Source organism: Aulonocara stuartgranti (genome assembly GCF_965226115.1).
Source record: "Aulonocara stuartgranti genome assembly, chromosome: 9".
Classification (NCBI taxonomy): domain Eukaryota; kingdom Metazoa; phylum Chordata; class Actinopteri; order Cichliformes; family Cichlidae; genus Aulonocara; species Aulonocara stuartgranti.
Genome location: NC_138960.1, coordinates 7,670,628 through 7,690,829, shown reverse-complemented (window position 1 = coordinate 7,690,829; position 20,202 = coordinate 7,670,628). Strand labels below are relative to the sequence as shown.

Genomic DNA, 20,202 nt, shown 5'->3' with positions numbered 1-20,202 from the left:
ATGATGTTCTCCTCGTGCCCAGACTCTGCTTCCTCTATGGTAGATCTGCCAGTGTGATTAAGGAGGTCCTCGAGGTATTCCTTTCACCGCCTGACAATATCCTCAGCTGAAGTCCGCAGCGCTCCACCCGCACAGTCCAGGTAGAGGACAGGTTTTCCCACCGGAGTCACCTGAGGGTTTGCCAGAATTTCGTCGAGGCAGTCCCAAAGTCTTTCTACATGGCCTCTCCATCCATAACCTGCTGGGAGGCTGCCAAGGTACGAGACCCTGGTGGTTCAATCTCCAACTACCAAAACTAGTTACTGGGACACGGAACATCACAGAAGTTTTTCCTGTAATCTTTTAAAGTGCTTAGCAATAGCAGGCTTTCTGAGGATCTTTCATCATTTTCCTTTATACATTGTCTGAATTTTCCATTCATTTTCAGTTCTGTTCTTGGTGGTTTTTAGAGGATTTTTTAAAAGTCCCTTTAACACTCCCTTCAGAATCATTCGAGCAATAAATACCAACAATAACCAAAGTCTAACAGTCATAAAACAATATTTTTACACCAACAAAGCAATTCCCAAAGAGCTATTAGCTGAACACTTAGCATGTTTCACCATGGTGTGTAGTGTGTTGTTAAAATGTGAGGAAACTGGACAAATGCAAGATGAGAAGAAGTGGCCGGCCTGAAAACACTAACTACAAAAGATGAACAGTACCTGAAAGTCATGACCTTAAGAAAGAGGAAAATATCCGGCAAGAACCTGACACAGGAACTTCAATTCTTTCATCTACTGTTCACTGAAGCCTCATCAGTAATGGTCTCAGTGGAAGAGTGGCTGCCAAGAAGCAGTTTTAAGGAAGGAAAGGCCAAGGTATGCCATCTTGCACATCAGTTCTTTGGGAGTAACTGACGTTTGTGACTAAAATTGTCATGAATATGTATGGAGGGGGTCAGGAAACAACAATCAGTAAAACAAGGGTGGAGGCTCTTCCATGGCCTCTGGCTAAATTACAGCCAGTGGCGTTGGGGATCCTGATGAACGCAGAAAAATCTGATTTTGATCCACCATTTAATACCATGTGGAAAACATCTGATTGGCAACAGCTTCATTTTTCAGCATGACAATGATCCCTAACACTGCCAATACAGTTAAACCATACCTGGACACAAACGCACAATAGAACACTATCAGTCATGGACTGGCTTCCCTGGATATCAACACTGTTGAAGCGGTGCTGGATCATCTTGGCAGAGAAAAGAACAAAAGGCAAAGAAGAGCTTTGCATGTCCTTTGAGAAGGCTGGAGAACTCTTCATGAGGACCACACAAAAACATGCCAGCCTGCCCAAAGGGCTTCAGGGTGTTCTGAAGAATAAACAGGTCAACAGCCAAATACTGGCTTTGAATTCATTCAGGTTCAGAACTGAAAACAAGTTGTTTTTTTTGCTTTCTTTTGGGTTTTTTTGTGCTATTTGTTCCAATATATGTTTTACAATGTTTAATGCACCTATTTCCTATTTTTCTATGAAAACAAAGAAATGAAGAATGGCTCCAGACTTTGTGCCTTGCTTAGTTTGAACTTACTGCTGAAGCTCTAAGCTGCCTGCAGAGGGCAGCATCTGCTTTCTCATCTCGTTATTAAAAACAGTGTGACGGCTCAGAGCTCTTATTTTGTCATAACCAATACATATTTTTATGCATCTAATAATATTCTTGTTTTATTGACAGGGAGACAACTCTATTTCAGCATCAAAGAAAGCTATTTTCCACCCTTTAAATTTCCTGCATTTTATTCCTTATTTGTTTTCATAAAATCTAAAGTAATTATTTGCCAGTCTTGTACTGTTCTGTAATTTTTTGATCTGCCTTTTTTATCTAAAGGATATATACATGTGACTTGGATTACTTTAAAAAAAAAACAACCTCTATATACTTTTTATTTTATCGATTTGTTTTTTGTCTTCATTTTATCCTGTAGCGTTTCTGGCCTCTCATGACTGTTTTAATAAATCAAACCCAGTCAGCTCTGCACATCTGTATTAAAGATCTACTGTTTACTGCTACACATCATTTAAAAGGGGGGAAATGCACACAAACCTTACCCCCCTCTCTACTCTACATTGCTGTACGCTAAAAGTAAGAGCAGCATGAGGAAAGTGGAAGATGCGATTAAACAGGTAAAAATCAAAGGTGAATGTCATCAGCTTGCTGTCTCAAACAGTCTGGATAAACAGGGGCAGATCTACAGGGGTGGCTTGTGCCACCCTAAAATGATCTCTTGCAACCCCAGTTTTGCATATCACAGTGCTGTTTATTAAAATAAGCTAGCATTAACACTTTGAGCCCAGCTACAATAAACATTGCCTATAAATTCTTAAACTAAATATATTACATAGTATCACATGGAGACTTAGCCAGGCCGATTTGTGTGTCATCTTATTGTTCTCTAATTTTAGTTTTGCAGTAGCCAGATGCAGTAGCTGAATTTATTTTAGGTAATATTTGTATATAACTTTATTGTTTACTAAATTAGTGCATGCGTTTTTAAAATTTACAATGTATATTTGCATTTCAAGTTAAGAAAATCATTCACTAAACATGTTTGTGGTTTTTACAATAAAAACTATAACTTTTTCCTACTCTGTTTTGTGTGGTTTTCAGAAAAAATAACTGTAAATTCAGACATGTGTGATAGTGCTGAAGAGTATGATACCAAACAAAGGTAAAATAAAAAGTAGTCAAAAATGACCAATGTATCCTGGACCCAGAGGGTTAACCCAATAAATCATGGAAAGCTAAGTTTAAATTTTTGGTGGAAAAAGGGTAACAGTGCAGTTCAGACAGTTCAGAGTCTGAGACTGAAGTCAGACTTGGGTTTGTGTAGCTCTCTAGATTTTACACTTATTGGACTACATACTTATTTATTATATAGGCTATACAGTACATCAAATCAAAATCCACATGTTTTATGTAACTGAAATGTTTAATTATGTAGGTTAAAGAAAATAAAGTTACAGGCTATATTTATATGAAATGTGTATTCCCACTGTATTTGATGCTTTTTTGTTTTTTTTTACCATATATAATTCATATTACAGAATGTAACACCTGCATGTGTGTGAAAAAATGGCTTTGATTTTGCCACTCTGTTTGATTTCCATGCTATCCTAAGAAAATTTCTCTAGATCCGCCCCTGTGGATAAAACAAGCCCACCCAGAGTGCTGGGGAGTGTAGCCCCTTGGACCCAACCCAGAATAACAAAGCTTCTGTGAGCAGTCTCCCCGTGCCTCTCTTTCCTCTCTTTCCACAGAAGGCTCTCAGGAGCAGACAATATTATGTTGAGGAGAGTAAACTAGATCACGAAAGAAAGAGACAGTCTGCCTGTCTGTGACTCTTCACAGACATCGATATGGCTCACTTCAAAGTGAGAAGAGGAAGCACCAGAGGAGGTGTTAGAGGAAGGCTGTCTATCCAGACGGAAGTGTTCACTGAGCTGTTCATGAAATCAGTGATATTTGAGTGAAATCACTTGGGCCTCCTTAGGGAGCTCGGCTTAAAATGTACTTTTTAAGAGTGAAATTAGACCCCAGTTAGCCCTCTGCTCCCTCTGCCTCAGCAGCAATGTGGCTTTTATTAAGCAAAGCCTGTCCTTTCTGCAGCAGGTCACACCTACAAGTCTCTCCTAATGTGTGAAAGCAGACGCTACCTGTGGGGCACGATCACACCCTTAAAAGAGCACTTACATGAAATGCCCCTCTCCCCTCCCCTAAATCCCTTTGACGCGCACCTCTGCAGGAGAAGACACACAGTTTTGTTTTCTTACTGCTACTGTGTGGGGGGCTGGGGACAAGCTCACAACAACACCTCTCACAGCTCACTTCTGACACCCCCACATCCATGTATAAAGCATATAACCAATTATGAAATGCCTAGCTGTTGCTATAGTGATCTCATTAGGATTATCTTGGCCTAGGTCTGGATCATAGACTGTATATGAACAGCTATGAACAACCAAAGCTGCCACACTATTTTTTCCACACTATATAAATTATATACAATTTTAAAAGTTTATCAAGACCTACTGAAACGTATACCAATTATAGTTACATAATGGACATGGATATAATGTGTAGACTCTCAGCTTTCACTTGATGCTATCCAAATTCAAATTGGATGAAGAGTTTAGGAGTTTCCGCTCCTTAACATGTGCAGCTTCTTTTTTAAAGGGACCAAAGGTAATTGGACAAGTGACTCGTAAGCTATTTCATGGACATGTGTGGGTAATTCCTTGGTTGTGTCAATATCAATTAAGTAAATAAAAGGCCTGGAGTTGATTTGAGGTATGATGCTTGCACTTGGAAGAATTTGCTGTAAACAGACAACATGCGGTCAAACCTGCTCTCCATGCAGGTGAAACAAGCCATCCTTGAGCTTCAAAGACAGCTCCGAGAAATTGCTGCAATATTAGGAGTGGCAAAACCTACAGTTTGGTACATCCTGAGAAAGAAAGACAGCACTGGTGTGCTCACCAACACAAAAAGACCTGGATGACCACAGAAGACAACAGTGGTGGATGATCACAGAATCATTTCCAAGGTGAAGAGACACCCCTTCACAATGGCCGACCAAGTGAACTACACTCTCCAGAAGGTATCATTATCCAAGTCTACCATAAAGAGAAGACTGCATGAAAGTAAATACAGACAGTTCACTGCAAGGTGCAAGCAACTCATATGCCTCAAGAATAGAAAGACTAGATTGGACTTTGCTAAAATACATCTCAAAAAGCCACCACATTCTTTGGACAGATGGAAAAAGTATGGAGAAGCCATGGAACAGCTCACGATCCAAAGAGTAGCACATCATCTGTAAAACACGACGGAGGCAGTGTGATGGCTTGGTTGTGCATGGCTACCAGTGGCACTGGGACACTAGTGTTTACTGATGATGTGACACAGGACAGAAGCAGCTGATTGAATTGTGAGGTTTTCAGAGACATACTGCTCAAATCCAGCTAAATGCAGTCAAACTGATTGGGTGGTGTTTAATTATATGGATGGACAATGACCCAAAACATACAGCCAAAGCAACCGAGGAGTTTATTAAAGCAAAGAAGTGGATTAGTCTTGAATGATCACATCAGTCACCTGATCTTAACCCAGATGAGCGTGTATTTTACTTGTTGAAGACTAAACTTCAGATAGAAAGGCCCACAAACAAACAGCAACTTAAAGCCACTGGAGTAAAGGCTTAGCAGAGCATTTAAAAGTTGGAAACCCAGCATCTGGTGATGTCCATGAGTTCAACACTTCAGTCTGTCAGTGCCGGCAAGGGGTTTTCAACCAAAGTATTATAAGTTGACATTACATAATTTCATTTATTTCATTTGTCCAATTACTTTTGAGCCCCTAAAATGAAGGGGGGGGGGGGGGGGGGGGGGGTGTTAAAAATGATTTAGTACCTCTCAATTTCATGCAGTCTTTTTGTTTAGTCCTGAAAATCTGAGTTGTTTCATTTAAAATTCATTGTGGTAATTTACAGAACCAAAATTAGAAAAAACAAAAATGATTCTGTCTAAATATTTATGGACGTAACTATAGCTGTGTGTGCATGGTTTTTTTTCTGGGTACTCCATCTTCCTCCCACAGTCCAAAGACATGCAATTAGTGGGGTTAGGTTCATTGGTAATTGCCATTAGGTATGAATGTGAGTGCAAATAGTCTCTCTGTGTTATCCCTGCATCAAACTGACACCTGTCCAAGGTTTACCCTGCCTCTCACTCTATGGTAGCTGGGACAGGCTCCAGACCCCCTGAGACCCTTATAAACAGAACAGGATGGGTGCTATGCAGAGCTTTGCAGACATCATGTTTACATGTTGTAGCTGTGTACTGTCAGCATGGGGCTGTGTCAAAAATATGTGGAACATCTGGTGATGTGGCCTGCTCTTTCTGTGTGTTTGTGCTATTTGACTTAGCCACTAAATGTGAATGTTTTCCTGTACTAGAGGGAAATTGAAACAAGATTTATGCTTTTGTGTTAAATACCATAGCTACTCCAAACCCTTCTGAAACCCTGCTGTACACCTCCCTGGTTATGTATGAGGCAGCTTATGCTACTAAATAGACTCTCACATGTTATACATAGACAATTAAAACTCTCCGTTTCACACTCTTTCTACTTGTAAGTGCTTCACTCCCTTTCCTCTTAAACTTCCAAACCAATCAGCATTTGTTCTTTACATGGTAATGATGACCAGTGATTCCTTGTTTCTCCCTTTTCTCCCCCCCCTTCCCCTCCCCATCAGATGTCGTTGTAGTCTCTGCATTGGTATAATCCAACTTGCTATATGCAAACAGACACAACTCCATCTGTCTTCTATGGAAATGTAGAATTCAGAGCTTGTTGAATAGGTTTAATTAAGACTAACCCTTAAAGGTACTTACTGGAAACTAATTTTTTTTTTACATTTTTAAAACCTTTCAAAATTAACAAAAGCCATAAACAGAATGTGAAGAACATGTGCAAGTGAGTCAGTATATTTTTTTATTTTACCAGCCAAGCCATTAAGAGCAGATTATTATTATTATTATTATTATTATTATTATTATTATTATTATTATTATTATTATTATTATTGTTCTTCTTCTTCTTCTTCTTCTTCTTATTATTATTATTGTTGTTGTTGTTGTTGTTGTTGTTGTTGTTGTTAGAAATCCAAAAAGAAGTAGTAAAAGTTAAAAGAATAGCAACAAACATCCAAAAACATTTCAGCCCTCAGTGGTAAATTACTACAGCTGATGGTAGAAGTTTTATTTAAATTGTCTGAAGGTAATTACAAAAAGGACCTTTAATATCTCGAAATTCGACCTTCGGCTTTTGAAGCAAATGTGTGAACCACTAAACTGCCTACGTTGTTTAGGGCACTGTCACTTTGTAACGTAAAATTGTCCTTAACAGCTTCGACCACCAGGGGATGATAGTTGTCCATCAAGCACAAGTACAGACAGACTTTAAGAAGGGGGAAATAATGCAGCTGGGATATTAAAGGTGAATTTCCCTTCATATTTGACTGAAAACGAAAATTTCTCATGTTTCTTGTTAGCAGGAGTTAAGGTCAGAGAAACAGCACTTCATGGGGAGAAGAGGTGCCTTAGCATTTCTGCCCAGCATCACAAACTTTACGAGGACTTCAGATGAATAAAGCTTCCAGAATTCTGAACTACTACCTTTGTCCCGTTGCACCCATTTCACGCACTCCAAAGTTACAGATAAATGATGTAACGCCAGCCGTGGACTGGCGCCTCTGTGGAATTGCAGATAATTACTTTAATAGCAGTGTGTGTGTGTGTGTGTGTGTGTGTGTGTGTGTGTGTGTGTGTGTGTGATCTCCTGTGTTGCCTGAGGCAGTATCCTCCTGTTGTCTGTTGGCCGCAAACCGCCTGCGGATGTTTTATTTCTGCGCTTAATGAGTCATTACATGAATGAAAGCATGCTTAACAAATGCGTGAGATTATTAACACGCATCATCTGTTTGTTTGTTTCTTCTTTTTCTTCTTCTTCTTTTTTTAATTTAATACAGACACCATCTGCGGATGAAGCTTGCGTGCACACCTATGTTTTGCATTGTCGGTTGTTAATGGGTAAATGTGTACTGTGTGCGTGCGTCCAGGGTGTGTGTGTGTGCGCAAGCCGTCTCGGTGGCGCCATGTGCTTTTTTGGATTGCTAATTTCTCTGACTGTCCGCTCTTTCCTGCAGCAGCAGCAGTGTGATGGCCTGAAGGGGAGAGGCTCATCGCGGCGTCAACCTGGCTGCCATCGGGATCACCCTGCAGGTATCTGCGACTGTCCACACTGCACACACGGCTGTTTTACAATGCACTTACTTGTGCTCAATGAAGAATCTGTCAGTACTCTTGGGTAAGTTTTGGGTAATTTATATCATCCAAATTTGGAAAAAAGTGGGGAGGATTACATCACATATCGGCTGCACCCATAACACTGAAAACACAGATAATAGTCCAAGACCTGCATTATCATCAGGCGACAGTATGACTGTGTGCGGGACAGCTGTTAACCTGCTGGAGTGACTGCTGCCCGGACCAATGGCATCCACTACTGATAAATGGGATACTTTATTATGGAAATAAAGAACGATGAATGAAAGCTTCAGAGTGATCAAGCTACAGAAGAATAAGCAGTGTGAGACCGGAAACAAGTTGATTATGTCTAGAGAATAAATCTTCAGGGGCTACCTGATTGGAACATTAGGAGAAAATAAATCATATAATAATAATTCCTCAAGATGACTGTGCAAAACCTAAAAAAAATCTAAAAGAATGCTATGGGTTTTTTTAAGTATAGTGTTTAAGTTTTAACATATTAATGGCACGATGCGTAACATTAAAATTTTCTGTTAACATTATCCTTCCATTACCAGTGTAACTGCATCTGCTTATTTATTTAGTAATGCACTAATAATAGGAGATCCCATTTGTTTTACATAGATCGATAATAAAACATGCTTTATGTTTAGTGTCCATTTCATGTAATTTATACATATAATTTATTCATATAATTTATCTTAATATCTTAATTTTTCTCATTCTCTTCTTTTTTTAATAGTACTTTCCTTTTTTAAAATACTTTATATTTTTTGCCTTATTTTGAAAAGAGCCACCGGATGCTTTGTTGTACGTCCTATCACTAACTTCTTTCTCGGTAGGCTGGCCAATCAGATTAGAGGAGGCGGAGCTCTGACTGACCACAGCTATTTCTGCTCGATCGTGCCTGTCCCTTGTAGTCTTTGGCACAGCGGAGTTGTCCGTGTTTAGTGTTTGTTTCTCAGTCGTGGAATACAAAAGTGATGCTTCGACGTGACCGGCTGCAGAGCGAGACAGATGAAGACCAGCACTGACAACTTTATGACTCGGTTTCACTCTGTTCAACGGAGTATATATCTTTTCTTTTGTTTCTGGGCTTGAAGAAGAGGCTGCTGTATTTTGTGCGCTCCGGTAACAAATTCGCGAGGGTCTCGGTGGCTCCATGCGGGAGAGGAGACATTTTGGGGTGTTTTTTTCCCCCTTTTCTTTGGTGTTCCAGTCAGGATCGTGAGCTACCGCGTTCCGACCCCACGAAGGCTTCATTTTTCGCCATAGCTTCATGTAAATCTTTTTTTTTTCTCGCGCTGCTTTCTGCCCAGCGGACTCTTCTGCTGCTGCTACTGGATATATGAGGACTCTTCTTGTGCAGTAATTTGGTGTAAATGGATCGCCAGTCCAGTTTCATTTCCATTTGGCTACAATTGGAACTCTGTGCCATGGCCGTTCTTCTGACCAAAGGTACGTGTGGACTTTGATGCGTGTTTGTTGGCTTCTTCAAAAGAGGATAAACAGTGTTTTGAAGCGATAAAAACGAGGCTGAACTTAACCCTCAGTCGACGGCTCCAGGCTTCTGCGGGGCAGCTTACGCTCGCGCCAGTGTTTGCGGGGAAAACCCGTCATAATTAGCAAGAAAATGATTTAACATTTGGTCATAAAGTCGTACTTTACCAATGAGGGGAATCATAAACGCGTTTGTTTATTACTGGGGTTTTTTTTCGTAATAAACATATTATTCTTCCAGTCGTCTTCAGATTTCAGTTAATTTTATTCAGTCATACCTCCCCTTTAAAAAAAAGAAGAGAAAACTTAATAACAGCAGCGGAAACAACAATAACTACCTCTGCCCTCATTATTATTCTTTTTTTTCTGAAGGCATGACATACCTTTTTTCAGTTAAAACCAAATTTTTAATAAGACCTAACCTCTATGCACTGTTATTAATATAATAGTAATACACTGTGATTAATCCTCAAGTGTGTAATACAGTTCTTAGCTGCTAGGCTACACTTAATAACTCCACTAATGTTGTAGCTGCCATTCATACGAGACTTAGCAGGGCTAGAAAAGCTTCAGTACTCCCCCCGCCACCACCCCCTCAGTCCACAAAGGGGCCTCTCCTTTCTAATGAAATATTCTCCAAATGACCTGCCTGGGCCCCACCGCTCCAATCATTCACAGGGAAAACACTGATCTGATGAATGTGTTCCTGCGCTGCTAAGTTGGTGCAGTCACAGACTTTCGGGCTTTTTAGCTCTCTCATTCCAGGTTTTGTTCCTGAGTCCAGCACATAAAAGCTTAAGGGAAGTCTTTATATGTGGAGCTCTGATAATTTTCCTCAAAATAAAGCAGTCACGGAGTATGTGAAATGACATTTACATTGGTCGTCCTGCAGTGGTCCTTATACTTATAATAATAACAGTAACAGAGGGCATCAAAGGCAAACTAAGTTGATAAATATGTGTTTCAGTGGTTCTGTTTTGTTCGGGCAGATCCTTGGCCCAGATTTCTGTTTTGAGAAAGGAGCCCTGGATGAAGTAATGAGTGGGCCCGTGTAAGAGCAGGTTGCCTTAATAATAAGGTTGCTGGAGGCTCCTTAGATGGGACCTCAGAGCTCCCACACCCAACCACCACACCCATACCAATACCCCCAGGCAATTTTGCATGCAAACTTTGGATGGGGGAGAAAGTTTGCAGGTAAAAAAAAAATCTCTTCCTCTCTTTACTAATTTTCATTTAGGTTGAAAGAAATTGACGTTTGAGACAACCCACTAATTACAAGCTACGTGCTTCCTGTTTTAGAATACAGAGAAAAAGAACCATTTAAACGGGATGCTCTTAAATGAAGGTGTGACAGGTGAACAGGTTAAAAAAAAATCCTGTGATCTCTTCAAAAGTTACCAGGTTGTTTAATGCAGGGCTTAACAGATACTTTTAGAGCAGTACTTCAAAATAAAAGCAGGGTATACCACTATGGGAAAAGTTGAACTACAGTTGGTGTAAAATAGAAGCCAGCATGAGTTTGATAAAAACACGGAGAAAATCAGCTGCAAACTATACGAGTTTTATATTCACATGGTTGGACGTTAAAGACAAAATAGCCATGGTGACTCTGAAACCTTGAGCGGATTAATGTCAGCACAGGTTCCCCTAACGCTGCCTTTTTTCCCCACTTTTAGGAGAAATTAGGTGCTACTGTGATGCGCCGCACTGTGTGGCCACCGGATACATGTGCAAATCAGAGCTGAACGCCTGCTTCACCAAGGTGCTGGACCCGCTCAACGCCAACTCTCCACTCACCCATGGGTGTTTAGACCCCATTGCCAATGCTGCGGATGTCTGCAGCAGCCAAAGGGCCTTGGATGCTCTCAGCAGGGCGGCAACACTGGAGTGCTGCCATGATGACATGTGCAACTACAGGGGCCTACATGACCTGGCGCACACCAGAGACTCGACAGGTAAGTAAAACAGGGTAGCGGAGCTGAGCTACTGGCTGTCGGGATGTTTGTTTTTAGACTGTAGCTACGTTTTTAGAAACGATGGCACTCTGTGGAGGGATTTTACGAGTCCTCTTCAGCAAATACTCCCATGTTTTCCTCCATCTAGTTCCAGGAGCAATACATTGAGCTTTAATGTTCTTTAAACACTTGATGTTTAAGGATATTCAGACCACCCTTGCCCCCTTCTGCCCCCCCACCCCAAGCTTAATAGAACTTTGGTTTGACTTTTAATGGGTTCCAGCCTGGGAAGGCAGGGAGCAGCCCGTTTACCTTTAAGCACTTGGAAAGAGATCAGATATAATCTTTTTCTTTTTTTTCTTTTTTTATTATGTGTGCACCATGTAATTTTCCCACTGAGCTGGAATGTGCCTCATAGAATGAATATGCATGTTGGGCAGAAACATCAGCTTATAGAGTCATGAAAAGGTGCACGAAAAGTCAGAGAGGAAGGACGGCAGCTCTCCTGCGTGAACCCGAGCACAGCAGACTATAGTTTATTAGCTCAAATTAATTTCTGGCTCTCAGTTCGGGACAAGGTGACTCATTTGTTTTTGCCCCTGCTGGCCTTTCTGACTTGTGCGTTCGCGTCTGTCTGTCTGTCTTATTTTCCCTCTTTGCGGTTACTTTGCTGGCATGACTGGCGAGTAGAGCAGCTCCTTCTCATTAAGCTCCAAACAGCAGTTCAAACATAATCACTTGCTTTAAGACCAGGCTCTATGGAGCAGTGGAAACCATATGAGCATGCATTTAACCAGATTATTTTATTTTATTTTTTTCCATGCGTGTGTGCAGATGGCCGCTACCAGCCAGACAGCAACAACAGGAACCTGGTGACCCGGGTTCAGGAGCTGACCTCAGCCAAAGAAGTGTGGTTCCGTGCGGCTGTGATCGCTGTGCCGATCGCTGGCGGCCTCATCCTGGTCCTGCTCATCATGCTGGCGTTACGGATGCTGCGCAGCGAGAACAAGCGGCTGCAGGACCAGCGGCAGCAGATGCTGTCGCGGCTCCATTACAGCTTCCACGGCCACCACACCAAGAAGGGACACGTGGCCAAGCTGGACCTGGAGTGCATGGTACCTGTGACGGGCCACGAGAACTGCTGTCTGACCTGCGACAAGATGAGGCAGGCTGACCTAGGCAACGACAAGATCCTGTCTCTGGTGCACTGGGGGATGTACAGTGGCCACGGCAAGCTGGAGTTTGTATGACCAGTTCCTGCTGGGAACTGAATGACTGACACCTCCAAGAAACAGCCAGGACTGCCTCTCAATTGTTGGCTTTGGCTCTTTTGTACTTTAAAAAGACATTCCCACATTTTTTTGTCCTTTGGGTTGTTTTTCAATTTGTTTGTTTTTTAAACATCAGCGAAAAAATACGAGACTGATCTCATGCCTTGTGGTTTTTGCTAGAGGAGCACTTTACTTGAAAATGAAAGGCGAAGCAACGAGGAGCTGTATTTAAACTTGAGAGGGCAGGGCTGAGGTAGAGTGAGAGCTCTGTCACCGCTCCCGAGGATCCTGGACTGTTTTATTTTTACACTGAGCGCTGAAGGATTCCAAATCTGTCTTATTTGCACATTTGTAAAAAACAACAACAACAGCAACAAAAAAACCCATCATTGCTTAAGACAACAACTCAACACTGACACCAGGGTACAAAATAAAATGACTTGTGTGAGGAGTAAAAAAAAAAAAAAAAATCAGTGTTTGGCTGTAGGTGTGCGCACTCCTCTGTGTATGTTTCATGATTCAAGCTTAATGTAAAGATTCTAAATATATATATTTTTGTCTGATAAAACTGACCGGCGTGTGTCTTATTCTGGGTGAATGTCCAACATCTCTCTCTGTGATCAGACTATAAGCTTGATTGAGTGTGAAAGAAGAACTTCCATTAAAAGTGACTTTTTATTTATTTGCCGATTCACGCTTCTGTTTTTGCTACATATTCAGCTTTGAAATGTACCATCCGTGAACTTACAGACACACTGCTGGGGCTGTTGTGAAGTTTTTAGTGACTATCAGATCTTGTTAAAAGCACGCGCTAGGGTGGCCTTTATGCTGTGTGTGTGTGTGTGCGTGTGTGTATCTAATGGAGCTAACAGTAAAGTCTTGTTTTATCATAGAGATGCTATCTATCTCAGTTATTCCTGAACCCTCAGCAGAGGTCAGGTTTTCAGCTTCATATAACTCCCTCCTCATGGGCTACACTTCACACAGGAAGTAGTAAAGCTGTTTCTTTTCTATACTCCACTCTAAATGCCAGTAAGAGTCACCCAAGTTCCCCCGTCTGTGTTCAGCAGAGTATCAGTGAGGAGGGATTGCAATATTGAAGCACAAACTCACTCTTACACGTTTAGTCCTGCTGCTGCAAATGCTCACCAGAGCACCAAAGGTGTATCAGTTCACTGCTGAAGATGGGTTAGCCTAACCCTAACAAAAATCTTTTCTCTTCTTTGTGATATTTATTGAAACTACAGAGTCCAGCTGTTCTGAAACAAAAATGTCAAAACGTATGTCTTTAGTAGGAAACAACAGAGAAGCAGTGGATGGAAACTCATCTTTGGCTTTGCAGGATTATTATTAAAAAAACCCCCAAAACAATAATAGTTATTCCTTGTTGTTAAAAGGTTGGTTCACCCAAATTACAACGTGCCGTTCAGCAAAGCTCTTAGTTTGGAACAGAAACATTATAGGAGAGAAAGAAAGAGGCAGCACTTAAAGAAGCCTGATCTATGGGAGATGTCCACAATAACAAAGATTTTGGGAGAAGTATAATTCTAGAGGTGAAACGGCTTTTGAAAACATTTGTGGTGCAGTGATCAGACTGGTTTTTAAGTGGTTGCCAGATTTGACTTGTACATATTTTTTATCTCCCAATGGCCAGTGAAATTAAAAGTTTAAAGTTAAAATAACTTTCCTAATTAGTTCCCGTAGGAGCAGAGGAGAGTGCCAAGGAGAGTAACTTAATTTTAGGGATCCCGTCCAGGCTTCAGTCTCTACCAAGGACCTCGATACAACAAAAAAAGCCACTTCAGCTGTGACAGTGTGCTATAAGCATTATATAGCAACTACATGAGAAATGTGATTTTTCTTTTCATTTTACTAATTGAAGTAACCTGACTCTCAACTAGTGGAAGGAAAGTGATTTAGATGTGTTACATACAAATGAGAGGGGGAAAATATCAGACTTTAAAAAGTTGATTTTAATGCTCAGAAAACAGGATGTAGCAGAACATAATGGAAGAGGTCAACCACTGGCAATGCAAGTGCAGCATGTGTATTTAAGATTTTACATGTTTTAAATGTTACTGAAATGTGACATTTGCATGCACACACAGTTTCATATAAATTTGCTGACTGTGCCAGGAGTTAGCACAGGCTGCCACAAATGTCTTTGTAGATCGCTTTTAATGTCTTTGTGAAGCACTGGATAGCGTAAAATGGAAATCCAGTAATTTACAATACTTGAATAAGTATATTTAATTAATTTCAATTTCAATTTTATTTATATAGCACCAAATCACAACAACAGTCGCCTCAAGGCGCTTTATATTGTACAGTAGATCGTACAGTAATACATACAGAGAAAAACCCAACAATCATATGACTCCCTATGAGCAAGCACTTTGGCGACAGTGGGAAGGAAAAACTCCCTTTTAACAGGAAGAAACATCCGGCAGAACCAGGCTCAGGGAGGGGCGGGGCCATCTGCTGTGACCGGTTGGGGTGAGAGAAGGAAGACAGGATAAAGACATGCTGTGGAAGAAGATATGATTCAATGCAGAGAGGTCTATTAACACATAGTGAATGAGAAAGGTGACTGGAAAGGAAAAACTCAATGCATCATGGGAATCCCCCAGCAGCCTACGTCTATTGCAGCATAACTAAGGGAGGATTCGGGGTCACCTGGTCCAGCCCTAACTATATGCTTTAGCAAAAAGGAAAGTTTTAAGCCTAATTTTAAAAGTAGAGATAGTGTCTGTCTCCTGAATCCAAACTGGATTCCACCCCTGCCCTTTCAGAATAAAAGCCCTTTTGAAGGGACTGCGATGACACTGTCACAAAGTATTCGGGCTGCTGTAGAAAGGCATTGCTTTTCTGCTCAATTCTTGCAGAACGTGAATACAAACTGAAAAAAAGGTAAAAGCTGGATTCTGACAGCTTGTTTGAAGTCTGAGGTCAGGTTTCTCTCAGGCTCGCTTGCTGGTCAGCACTTTCTAAACTCCCGCCGAATATTTACATTTCTAAAAAGTCCAAATGTGGCAGTGATCGCTACGGGAACTTGCAACAGGCTGGGTATTATGCGCCACGTGCGTCATGCTGGAGGATGACAGGAGAAGCTTGGGTTGAAAAGTTCACACCCTTGTGATTGCTCTCGTGTTACCACGGCAATGCAATTAAGACATCCTGTAAGTATTTTGAAAGTGGAGGTCCGCTTGGCTAAAAAGTGTGTGAGTGTGTGTTGAGCACTGACCCTTGTTTCTTTCCATTAGGAGGACAGGAAAACACTATTAGCAGCTAACCACTTAACGGCAGCTTGCATTAGCGAGGCTCAGCCCATGCTCAGGGCCTCCCCCAGGACTATTACCCTTGTAATAATAACAATGTCCTTTGCCTGGCCTGCCTAATGTGACTGCTGTTTTCTTTAGCTTGATCCCACTTTGCTGTCTCACCAATGGGTGTCAGGTAGCCACAGGAAGGTTAGGGAATCACCTCAGGTAAGCCTTAAAGGAGGATAAGCAAGTGGACTCCCCTTTTGTGCATCTGGCAGCATTGGGAATTAATTACATGCACACACACAGCTCCAGCTTCCACAGTACGAGGCATACACAGGCATGGTCATTAGCATCGGCCTTTTTGTGCAGCGCTAGGCGGTCAAGCTGTCTGCATTCACATGCAAATTTAATGAGGTGGCCAACTGGCCCGCATCAAAAGAGCCCCAATTTGTTTGGAAACGACTTCAAGCCGGCCCCCAGCGCCGCCACCAGTACAACCACCACCATGACATTGTTGCCAGCTTCCAGCGGAAAATCTCACCGTCCTTCCCTTTTTATCTTAAATGCCGCCTCCTGAATGTTCTCCATCCTCAGGTGGGCAGCCTTCCTGCTGCAAGGTTAACAATCTGAAATGTGTGAACCACCGCCTCTGCGTCCCGGAAAGCCGTATGCCCACTGTGGCGGCAGCGATGTGTGGAACAATATATGAAGTGTAAACACACGTGGAACCTGTTAACACCTGTGCGTGGCGATGGCTGCGCGCCTCCTGGGGTTCGTAACAAGCCCTGTTTTAAACCCTTGTTTTAGAAGGATCCTCTATTTTTTTTCCTTGGTTTTCTTCACTCCATATCCTCAGATCACCGTATTTTCTGCTGCCTACCTGATCCACAGGTGGAACACACGCAATTGGTAGCTCAGCTGATGTCATGTGTATTCAGCAGCAGCTGTGGTAATCAAAGGATGTTTTAAGGTAATCATGCCAAACAAATTGCTGGCCATAGCTGATAGTTAAAACTGTGGAGGTGCCTTAAACTTGTCTTCTCTCAATCCTAGCAAGGGAACGAATCCTGTAGTTGCAAAACAATGACCCTACTGTTCCTTTAATTAATGTGTGACCTTGCTAAAGATTTCGACAGTACGTTTATGGTCTCGTTAACTAGGTTTATGTCATGTATTAGCCAATATGTTCACTATTTATGTAATGGTCCCATATAGAGTAAAGTGGCTACTTTGGGATTGCCATACGAGTACAAATTGTCATGCGGCCCTCGCACAAGATGAACATTCTTGAAAAAGCAGCAGCACCTGAAGCTTTAAAACAATGAGTCAGCAAACCATCTGCTTGCCGAGTGATGACACAGTGATTACTTCTAGGTCCAAGGGTCTACCTCGCTCGATGAGGCTCTCGCGTTTTCTCATGTGAGCTCATGTCTGAGTTTTGTCCGTTTTCTGCATTTGCTTCTGCTCACTGGAAGTCCTGAACATTTACTTTTACAGAGAACAATTTAACCCTGATCCTACAGACAGGATAGTGAAATTCCCACGATTCCTCCAGATGTCTTGCAAGGGTTAAGATCTGGTCCACTGTTTAACGGCCAAGACACAATCCTTATTGCTCCACCCAAATCCAAGGTTCAAGGATCGGCCAAAGCCCCCTATTCTGGGGCTGAACAGTGCAATACCCCAGAGCACACCCTCTGGTCCCCATTTTTAAAAATGGAAACCACCACCACCACCACAGTGTGCCACTCCACAGATGCTATCTTATACGGCCAAGTGACATTAAAGAGGTGTGTCAGCCAAGACACTGGTAGTATCTCAGGATGAATCTCGCCCAAACCTGGCACCTTGCCTTCATTAATCTTCTCAACTACCCTAGCTGATGCTTTCCCCCTGGGACTTCAGGGTCTGCCTCTGTCATATAGGATAACAACATCCCCAGTCCAAGTCTGGAGTTTTTTATGCAGTCTACAGGTAATTTAAAGATTTCCAAAAAACGTTCCCATAGAGTTTTTATGTACACGATGAAGTCTAAATCAAAACCCTGCATTTAAGATAAATCAAGCTTCAGCTTTTTTGATTAATTAATGATCTAAGCATCTGATTCTGCTGATGTTCAGGACATGAAAACAAGCAGGTGCTTCAGCCCTTACGTACCATCATATAACAGGTTCTTCATACTCAACAGAAGCAACAATAAAGCTTCTATAAGATACCGAAGCAGCCTCTGCAAAGGCTCTACTGCAAAGTGGCTGCAGTCTAAATCATATCACTGATACTTGAAGGCTGTTTACCATTTCCCAACCACAAACAAATAGAGACATTCCGGAAAATAAACACAACTTGCAATTCCATAAGACAAATTTAACAAAAAATAAAAATGTAATTTTTAATTGAAAAATGTGCATGACCACAGAGACAAATCATCGTCTGTGGTGACAGACATCCGCTGGAATAAGATGTGATCTAAATATTTAGCCAATTCATTTCCTTCCAGTGGATAAAGCTACAGCTTTAGAGCTCCTCCGCCCCATCTAAACATTTACCCCAGTGTGTTGTTAACATTTAGATATAAATCTGCCCCAAAAGGAAAATAATAATGTTGGGAATGTTTACAGGACAGAGTGGGCTTCTTGAAGTTAAATGTCGCACTCTGCAAATAGCAAAAAAACAAGAAAAAAAAAGAAAAAAAAAGGTTTATGTTCCTAAAAGAAGGTTCTCCAGCCAAGACTAAGAAGAAACCACAAACAAAATGGCTAATGAGCACACACTCAAAGGCATATCTGCAAACATTGGTCCTTGAATGGTCAGCTACTCGTGCGCTCCTTTAGAAACTCGACATTAATTTGCCTTCTTGTTCAGCTGAGGTGTCTCACTGGGCCCCGTCTGTCAGCTGAGGGCCCCTGAAGACAGATGGCTGAACAATGCAACCTTCCTCTCAATGAAACAGCATCGTTCATTTATACCAGTCACTCAGAAATGCCCTTGGTTTTGAAAGGGAAAGCACATTTGCATGTCAGGATGATTTTGTGCTGATTAAAGAAGTGCTAATGGTAATTAAAAGTGGAAAAACACACAGTTACTTTATTGTGAAACACAGCCCCGCTGAGCCGCTGAGCCTAAACAATTGAAAATCTAGGTTACATTTATTTTGTATATGGTAGTTTTTTAGTTTTGATTATTGTTTGATGAAAGATTTAGGAATGCCAGCGGGTTTGCTAAGCGTAATACTACCTTAAACAGTAATTTTCAAGAGTTGCGCCACAGCTGTAAAATATTCTTTGAAAAAACATCCATGACCCGCTAACAATAGGCTACTACTAAGAAATGCTTCTAAGCTTGGAAGTGATCGTGAAGTCAGCTAGCTTAATCATGAGTAATCTTTTATTTTGTATTTTGCATTGTTGTATTTTGTCATGTTTCTCAGGTCTTTGTCTGAATTTCTACGAACATTATTGCTAAGGATTGTCTTATTGCATTGGAGTCACACTGGGTTAAATATGTACACTTGGGTTTTAAGGGGTATTTATTATTTTCTTCTTTTTTTTGGGTTGTATGGAAGCCCCAAACGCAATTTCATTGTTCTTGACAATGACAATAAATAAATAAATACTAATACTAAATCTTTAGGTAAAAGCATTCTGCAGGTTTTATTTTTTTGTTATGTTTAACCAGGAGTCCAACAGTCACTGCTTAACTGACGGACTGAAAGAATTTACTGTGATAGTTTTCACAGAGTGCATTCGGCATCGTTCCACACGAGGCCAAAACCTTTAATCCTTTAAGGAATAAGAGGCTTTGGGTTGGACTGATTTCTGGCAGGGTGCAGTGACTTGCTTGAGCGCTGTTGACATAGACAATCAGTAGAAATTACACAAGATACAGTTTTTAAGTAGTTCAGTTTATGGTGGTAGGCAGATACTGTTACTTTTGGAATTTTAGACAAACTTTTGCCTCCTTTCCCTGCCTTTAGCTAATATAAGCTAAGCTAAGCAAAGCTACACTATGCTGATTTAATAGAGGCAAACTCCCACTCTTTGAATTTCCTGTTTTTATAAGAAGAGTTTGTGAGATAGTCCAGGTTTACTGTGGCCCTTTAGAGCTGCAGCCCCAAAACCATAAGCTTCACGCAGTGAAAGGCAGTTTCCTTAAAGTTCTTGAGTGACCGGTCCAAGATCATAAACCCTATACCAGTTTTTAAGGTTTTATAGGGGTTTGAGTGTAGTAAACAAACTTTGCAAGAATAAATGGTATTTATTTAGTTTTACTCATCAAATGAGCCGCAGTAGTCTAGAACATATATCTTCCAGTACACCCATGTAAGGTTCTGTTCTGTTT

General features: G+C 41.3%; 1 protein-coding gene across 1 annotated transcript; it reads left to right on the top strand.

Moving 5' to 3' along the window:
* Nucleotides 1-8,758: 8,758 nt before the first annotated feature.
* bambia (BMP and activin membrane-bound inhibitor homolog a) lies at nt 8,759-13,282 on the top strand. The gene is made up of 3 exons (XM_082546930.1): nt 8,759-9,330; nt 11,049-11,327; nt 12,162-13,282. Exons 1-3 carry the CDS (start codon nt 9,255-9,257, stop codon nt 12,575-12,577), a joined length of 771 nt encoding a protein of 256 aa, XP_082403056.1. The 5' UTR covers nt 8,759-9,254; the 3' UTR covers nt 12,578-13,282.
* Nucleotides 13,283-20,202: the final 6,920 nt, after the last annotated feature.